This window comes from Chiloscyllium plagiosum, unplaced genomic scaffold, assembly GCF_004010195.1.
Source record: "Chiloscyllium plagiosum isolate BGI_BamShark_2017 unplaced genomic scaffold, ASM401019v2 scaf_5010, whole genome shotgun sequence".
Taxonomy (NCBI): Eukaryota; Metazoa; Chordata; class Chondrichthyes; order Orectolobiformes; family Hemiscylliidae; genus Chiloscyllium; species Chiloscyllium plagiosum.
The window spans coordinates 33093-41813 of NW_025214792.1; the positions used below are offsets into that span (position 1 = coordinate 33093).

The 8721-nt window shown below is 45.1% G+C and overlaps 1 protein-coding gene across 1 annotated transcript in view; it reads right to left on the minus strand.

Annotated features, from left to right (window-relative positions):
• Positions 1-395: 395 nt before the first annotated feature.
• The window catches only part of LOC122548031 (fibrocystin-L-like), a gene marked incomplete at both ends in the record, with an annotated part of 11602 nt that continues 3276 nt past the window's right edge, over positions 396-8721 (minus strand). The window contains 2 exons of the mRNA XM_043686586.1: positions 396-619; positions 6706-7735. Coding sequence (XP_043542521.1) covers positions 396-619; positions 6706-7735 — 1254 coding nt within the window. The remainder of the gene's footprint in view (positions 620-6705; positions 7736-8721) is intronic.

Here is an 8721-nt window from a genome sequence, read left to right on the forward strand (position 1 = left end):
ACATGATTATACACTGCAATGAACAATGTGAACTACCATGGGGGATAAGACCAGCTAACATTCTTACCCACACATTAAAATCCCTCCATTGCCTTGTCCCTGCCAATCATTATCTCTAACCCTACAATCAGCTGAGCTCTGCATCCTCCTGCAAGCATTGTTCATCCCAAATTTCCATGATTCTGATAGGTATACCTTCAAGTGCTTTGAGCATAAACATTTCAATGTCTTCCTTCTCTCCCTTGTTTTCTCCTCCTTTAAGATGCTCCTGAAAATCTACCTCTTCAACTGAGCTTTTGATCAGCTGCCCTGGTATCTCCTGCTGTGACCTGCTATCAACTGGAGTAATTCTAATGGTCAGCTGCAACAGGCCAAGGTGACCTAGTGATTTCTACCTGGAGAGACCAAGAGCAGAACAAGTACACACCGTGAGAATTTGATAGGATGAGTTCCTTCCCTTTCAATGCAAGTGGTGAAGGCTGAAACAAAGCCAAGCGATGGATGGTAACAGTGGCATCACACACAACACCGGGGTACATATGGCTCCACTCTGCCGATGGGTGACATCGAGCCGGATCCAAAAGTGAGCTGTTCGGAAGCACCTTGTTACCAGGGTAACCTGTGAAAGAGAGTTGAATTGTATATCAGTCTGATACAGTCTGAGCTAAGTTAGCAGTCTACATGAAGATCTTCTCTCTATATTCCTCCTTAGAGCAGAAAACAATTAAGGCTGAAGAGCTATGCACAGTATTTGCTAAATCATCAACCAATAAGTATACCCCTCAGGCAGATATAAATTATTCTGTGTCAACTGTTTGGAGGAAGAGCAGGAAGTTAACCCACAGTAAACAAAAATAAACTGACTACTTTAGTCATTGTCACTAAGTTGTACTAAATTGGCTGGTGTGTTTCCTATGCTACAACAGTGACTACATTCCAAAAGTGTGTTGCTGGTTGTAAAGCTCTCTGGATTGTTCTGAAATTGAGAAAGGTGACATAGAAATACAAGAATTTCTTGGTTAGCTTGTTTAGGTTTGCCTAATTCATTCACGAGGTATGGGTGTCGCTGGCCAGATCAGCAATAATTGTCAGTTCCGAATTGCCCTGGAGCAGGTGGTAGTGAGTTGCCTCCTTGAAATGTGATGTGGGTCAACCCCAGGATGCTGATAGGTAGGGAGTTCCAGGATTTTGATCCTGTAACAGTGAAGGAATAGTGATGTAATTCCAAGTCAGGATAGCGAGTGGCTTGGAGGGGAACTTGCAAATGTGTTTGCTGTCCTTGCCCTTCACATGGCATTGGTCATATGTTTGGAAGGTGCTGTCTGAAGGATACTGGTAAATTTCTGCAGTGCATCTGCGGATGGTTATACACTGTGGTTTCTGAGTGTTATTGATGGGAGAACTGAGTGTTACTGGGTGTAGTGCCAATCAATCAGGTTGCTTTGTCTTGGATGGTGTCAAACTTGGGTGTTATTGGAGCTACACTGATCCAGGCAAGTGAGGTGTATTCCATCACACTCCAAACTTGTGCCTTGTAGATGGTGGGCAGGCTTTGGGGAGTCAGGAGGTGAATTACTTTTTGCAGGATTCCTAGCTTCTGGTTTGCTTTTGTTGTCACTATATTTATATTCCCAGCCCAGTCAGCTTCTAATCAAATGTAACCACTCAGGACATTGATAATGGGGATTCAGTGATGGTAACAACATTGAATGTCAAAAGCAATGATTAGCTTATCTCATTGGAGATGGCCATTGCTTGGCACTTGTGCGGCACAAATGTTACTTGCTAGTTGTCAGTCCAAACCAGATAATTGCAGGTCTTTCTGCATTTTGGGTGTAGATTCCTTCAGTATCTGAAGAGTCATGGATGGTACAGAAGATTATACAATCATCAGTAATGATCCCCATTTTTGATGTTATGGAGGGAAGATCCTGATGAAGCACCTGAAGATGTTGGACCTAGGGCACTACCCTGAGGAACTCCTGCAGAGATATCCTAGAACTGAGTTTATTGACCACTAACAATGACATTATTCTGAGTCAGCCAAGAGTTTTCCCCTGATTGCCACCGACTTTAGTTTTGCTAAGGCCCCTTAACATCACACTTGATGACAAATAACGACTTGATGTCAAGGGCAGTCACTTTCATCTCATCTCTGGGATTCAGCTCTTTGGCCTAATTTTGAACTAAGGCTGTAATGAGATTAGGAGCTGTGGCCTTGGCAGATCACATACTCATCTTTCGCCTCGGGACCCTTCAACCCCATGACATCAATGTGCATCGCCACACCCTCACCACCCGACAACAGGAGGAAGAACGCCTCATCTTCCATCTCGGGTCGCTTCAACCCCATGGCATTAATGTGAATTCACCAGTTTCACTATTTCCCCTTCCCCAAACTTACCCCAGTTCCAACCTTCCAGCTCAGCACCGTCCTCATGACCTGTCCCACTGTAAACCTTCTTCCCACCTATCCACTCCACCCTCCTCTCTGACCTATCACCTTATCCCCATCTCCATCCACCTATTGCACTCTCAGCTACCTTCTCCCCAGCCCCACCCTCTCCCATTTATCTCTCCATTCCCAAGGCTCCCAGCTTAATTCCTGATGAAGGGCTTTTGCCCAAAACATTGATTTTCCTGCTCCTTGGATGCTGCCTGACATTCTGTGCTTTTCGAACACCACTCTGAACTTGACTCTAATCTCCAGCATCCGTAGTACCCACTTCTGCCTAAATCACACACTCAGTGTCAGTGAGCAGCCTATGGCTGAGCATGTGTTGCTTGAGAGCACTCAAATAAAAGCAAGGGGGAAAATCTGAAATAAAAGCAGGAAATATTTGAGAAACTCAGCAAGTCTGGCAGCATCTGTGGAGAAAGAAACAGCGTTAATGTTGAGTCCAGTATAAAACCTTTTCAGAACTGCTTCATAGCACTTTACTGAAGATTGAGAATAGACTGAAGGAACAGTAATTAGCCAGGTTGGATCTGTCCTGCTTTTTGTGTACAGGCCAACATTGTTGGATCGATGCCTGTGTTGGAGCTGAACTGGAACAGTTTGGCTAAGAGTGCAGCAAGTTCCATAGTAAAAGCTTAGAGGGAACATGCTTCTTAATATCACATGGAATGAACTGCCTTGAAGACTGGTGTCTCTATTATTGTGGATCTGCAGAGGAGAATGAAATGGATCATTCACTTGGCATGGCTGGCTGAAGATGGTTGCAAATGCTTCAGCCATATCTTTTGCACTGATGAGTATGGCTCATCTGTCATTGAGAATGGGGTATATTTGTAGAGATTACTCCTCCAGAATTGTTTAATTGTTTACCATCATTCACAACTGGATACACAGGAGTGCAGAGCTATAATCAGATTCATAGGATGTGGAATAGCTTTGTTTTGTCTATCATTTACAGCTTTCCATCACACTCCTGACTTGTGTCTTGTAGATGGTGGACAGGCTTTCAAGAGTCAGGAGGTAAGTTACTTGCTGCAGGATTCCTAGCCTTTGACCTGCTCTTGTAGCCACTGCATTTATGTGGTGAGTTCAGTTGAGTTTGAGATCAATGATAACTCTCAGGATGTTGGTAGTGGAGGATTCAGTGATGGAAACACCATTGAATATCAAGTGGCAGTGATTGGATTGTCTCTAATTAGTCTAGCATATCTGTGACACAAATATTATTTGCCACTTGTCAGCCCAAGCCTGGATATTTTCCTGATCTTGTTGCATTTGGACACAAATTACTTCAGTGTTCGAGGAGTCACAAATGGTCCTAAATATTGTGTAATTATTGGCAAACCTCCCACTTTGGACCTTAAGATAGAGGGAAGATCATTGATGAAGCAGTTGAAGATGGTTGGGCCTAACACACTACCCTGATAAGCTCCTGCAGGGATGTCCTGGAGTTGAGATGACTGACCTCCAACAACCACAGCAATCTTCCTATGTATCAGGAGTTTGCCCCCTGATACCCATTGATTCCAGTTTTGCTAGGGCTCCTTAATACCACACTCAGTTGAATGCAGTCTTGGTGTCAAGGACTGTCACTCTCATCTCACCTCTGGAATTCAGCATATGAATTGTGCATAAGTGAACCAAGGCTGTAACATGGTCAGGAGCTGAGCTAGCGGAATCCAAACTGAGCAAGTTATTGCTGAGCAGGTGCTGCTTGGTAACACTGTTGATGACACCTTCCATCACTTTACTGATGATCAGCAGTAGATTTATGGGGTGGTAATTGACCAGTTTGGACTTGTCCTGCTCTTTATGTACAGGACATTCTTGAGTAATTTTCCATATTGTTGGGTACATGCCGGTGTTGTAACTCTACTGGAACAGCTTGGCTAAGGGAATGGCAAGTTCTGGAGCACAAGTTTTCAGTGCTATTGCCAGAATATTATTAGGGCCCATAGTCTTTTCAGCATCCAGTTTCTTGATATCACGTGGAGTGAATCGAATTGGCTGAAGGCTGGTATTTGTAATGTTGAGGGCCACTGGAGAAGGCCGAAATGGGTCATCCATTCAGCACTTCTGGCTGAAGATGGCTGCAAAGCTTCAGCCTTCTCTTTTGCACTGTTGTACTGTGCTCTTCCATCATTGAGGATGGGGATACTTCTGGAGCTTCCTCCTCCAGTGAGTTTTTTAGTTGTCCACTACCATTCAGGATGATTGGTAGTGAATGGTAGGACTGCAGAGCTTATATCTGATCAGTTGATTGTGGGGTCATTTAACTCTGACTGTCACTTGTTCCTTATGTTGTTTAGCATGCAAGTAATCTTGTTGGATGGCTTCATTAGGTTGACACTTCATTAGGTTGATGCCCTGGCTTGATGGCAATGGTTTAATGGTTAGTGCAGCACTCCCTCAGTACTGACCTTCTGATAGTCCTGTACTCCCTTCGCAATCTCCTTCTGACAGTGCAGCATTCCCCTAGTACTGACCATCTGACAGTGTAGCATTTCCTCAGTGGTAACCTTCAGACAGGATGTCACTCTCTAAGTACTGACCCCTCTGACAGTGCACCACTCACTCAATACTGACCCCTCTGACAGTGCAGCACTCTCTTAGTACTGACCCCTCTGACAATTCAGCACCTGCTCAAAACTGACCCCTTTGACAGCGCTGCACTCCTTCAGCAGTGACCCTCTGACAGTGCTGCACTCCCTGAGTCTGATCCTTTGAATGTGTGCCACTCTCTTGGCACTGACCCGTCTGACAGCAAAGCACTACCTCAGTACTAACCCTGATAGCGTAGCACTCTCTCAGTGCTGACCCCTCTGACAGTGCAGCATTCCCTCAGTGCTGATCCTTTGATAGTGCAGCACTCCCTCAAAACAAAGCCCTCTTACAGTGCAGCACTCCCTCAGTACTGACCCTTCTGACAGCACAACATTGCCAGAGTGCAGACCATCTAAGAGTGCAGCACTCCCTCAGTACTGACTGCCTGACAGAGCAGTGCTCCCTGAATCCTGACTCTCTGACAGTAGTGACCATCTGATATTTTTGTGCTCCCTCAGTTCTGTCCCTCTGACAGTGCAGACCTCACTCACTCCTTGATGTTCCAACAGCTCATTACCAAAACTAACCCTCTGACATTTTGCATATTCGTACAATTGTTTAAATTTAAATTATTTAAAAGCAATGACGTAGTTTGGTTGACAGAGTCAACTGCCCGGGACCTGGGTTTGCGATTCTAACTTCAGGTAAGTACTTATGTGGAGTTTACACATTCTCCCTGTGTCTGCGTGGGTTTCCACTGGGTGCTCCAATTTCCTTCCACAGTCCATAAATGTGCAGGTAAGGTGGATTGACCATGCTAAATTTGGGGCTGGGGTTTACAGGGGCCAGGGAATGGGCCGGCATACGATGCTCTTCAGAGGGTCAGTGCAAATTCAATAGGCCAAATAGCCTCTATCTGCACTGTTGGGATTCGATGAATAGGAAGTTACGATAATGAGTAAAGCTGAGGAAATTTCATCAAGAAAACAGAAAACTGGAGGTGGCTGATAGAGGTTTTCAAAGTCATAGACTTAGAGAGTCATCCAGTGTGGAAACAGATCCTACGGTGCGACTAGTCCAGCCGAACATAATCCCAAACTAAACTAGCCCCATCAGCCTGCCCCTGGTCCATATCCCTCCAAACCTTTCCTATTCACATACTTGATAGGCTAGCTATAGTAAAGATTTTTCTACTCATGGCTGAGGCTAGAACTAAAGGTCATAAATATAAGACAATGATTAATAAATCCAATAGGAAATTCAGAAGAAACCTTCTTATCCATTGAGTGTGAAAATATGTAATTTGTTACACAGGAAGTGGTTGAGTTAAATAGCGTAGATACACTATACTTAAACACAAAAGAGAGAGCATTCGATTGATATGCTACTTGGCTGAGATGCACAGGAATGGGAGAAGACTCATGAGCAACATAAACACTACCATGGGTCAAATGGACCAAATGGTTTGTTTCTGTAGTGTAAATCTGTTGTAGTTCCACCAGTGCTGCCTCTTTCCAATGTGACTTTTGGAGTAAAGGGTTTAAATATGGAAATGTGGTATGTCACCTACCACCTCCTCAATATTCCCCCAAGAATCAATGGGGCAAAATTGACAAACAGGACCCAGATTCTTTATAATCAGGCCATGGCCCAGCATAAACATTAGCTAGTGTCCTTCCATGTCCCAAATCTCTTCAGCTCACCTGTGAGAGATCCATCCAGATCATGTAGGACAATATCGTTCTCAGAGGAGAAGGCGCCCTTGGTGGTTGTGTTAAAATACTGAACGCCACTGAATCTCACGTTCCAACCACGATGTTGTATGGGTTCAAAGTTTATCAACTCTGTCAGGGCTATTGCTGTGCAGTTTGGCTGGTCAAAGTTTACCAACTTTATTGTGGACACCATCAACCCTTCAGAAAGTGGCAGAGCAATGCCTTTGCTGGTGCAATTGATGGCTTTAAAATTAAGTTCCTCAGCATGACCTACAATTGTTGCATTCTTGATCATTGCTCCCATGGCCTCTCCCCATTCACTTACATAGGAGTGCTTGATGTTTTTGATATCTATGCCAGCCTTCTCATTGTTGACCATCACAAAGTTATGGAATTGGAGAGCACCACCTCCCACCCACTCTGCCCCTCTCTGACAGTTCCATGAGATCAGTGAATCAAATCTGGCTGGTTCTGGGATCGGTGAGTTGCACTGACCCCCTTTCTGTGGGTGATAAGCTTCAAAAATCCACAGTCCGTACCAGCCCTGGGAATGCACAGTGTTGTTTAAGAACTGACCGAGGGGTAGGTTGCGTGGGCAGACATCAGGTGTGTAGGAAGGTCCATCAGGGTGCTCCAGGAGACGGTACCAGAAGCCAAAGTGTGTACCCCCTGCAGCAGCGTTATGTCTGATCGTGTTCGAGGGATTGGTCACCCAGAATGCTGCAGGGGTGAGGTCATCATTCAGTAGGCTGGTGCTTTGCCGCACCATGACTGCCAGGTTGTACTGCAGCACATTGCCTTGTTCAATGCCATCCTCAATGAAGAACGCTCCTCCCATGATGTTGTAGGCCACGTTGCCCTCCACCAGGAGGTGGTGTGTACCATGGATAGTAACAGCCCTGTTAAATGTCTGGTGTATCGCACAACCTCGCACATATGACTTATATCTCAGGTCTCCCATAAGGTGCCAGTGGATTGGGTAGCGTCCCAAACGGAAGGCTTGTCCCGCATGATATATCTGGGAAAAAGAAAAAGGAAAAGATCATTAGAGAAAAAGGCAAGAAACTTTTGCATTTTCCTTGCAGCATTGGAACATTGAGAGATTGTGAATGGCACTATTGAAATGAAAGCTCTTTATATTTTTGCAAACAGTAACTTGTTTCTATAGTCCCTTTAACATGGCAAATTCAGAGTTTGTGTCATCCCTGCTCTTGGCCAGAAACGCCAGAGAATTCATAATATGGTCAAACAGACCTGAGTATTAACTTGGTTGTCATAGAGTCATACAGCACACAAGCTCACCCTTCTGTCCAACTTTTCTGCGCCGATCAGACATCCCAACCTGACCCAGTCCCATTTGCCAGCATTAGGCCCATATCCCTGTAAACCATTCCTATACATATACCCATCCAGATGCTTCTCAAACGTTGTAATTGTACCCACCTCTACCACTCCCTCTGTAAAGATTCTATTCCATTCACTCAGTTACTCCGCCTTGCTTGCTTCTGTTTTGAAGATGCCAACTTTGATAAGGGGGCCTCTGAAATGTCCACCTTCTTCTTCAGCGGAGGATTCCCTAGCATCCTCACCCTGTCTCTTCCCTCTCACAAGAAGGTAAGGGTCTTTTTGTATGCACCTGCCATCTCACCAGCATTGCCATCCAGAAGAACATTAGCCACCATTTCTGTTACCTCTGGTGGAATGCCGCACCTTCCCTTGTCAGTCTTCTGCAAGGACTGTGCCCTCTAGGACACCATTGTCCACTCGTCTTCCACTTTCAACACATTCCTATGGTCTCACAGCACCTTCCCTTGCAATCGCAGAAGGTGTAATATTTGCCGTTTACTTCCTGTCTCCTCACCATCCAAGGCACCAAATATGGAGAAAGTGAGGACTGTAGGTTCTGGAGATCAGAGTCAAAAAGTGTGGTGCTGGAAAAGGCTGCATCCAAGGAACAGGAGTGCCAAAGTTTCGAGCATAAGATCTTCGTCAGGAATTGGAGGC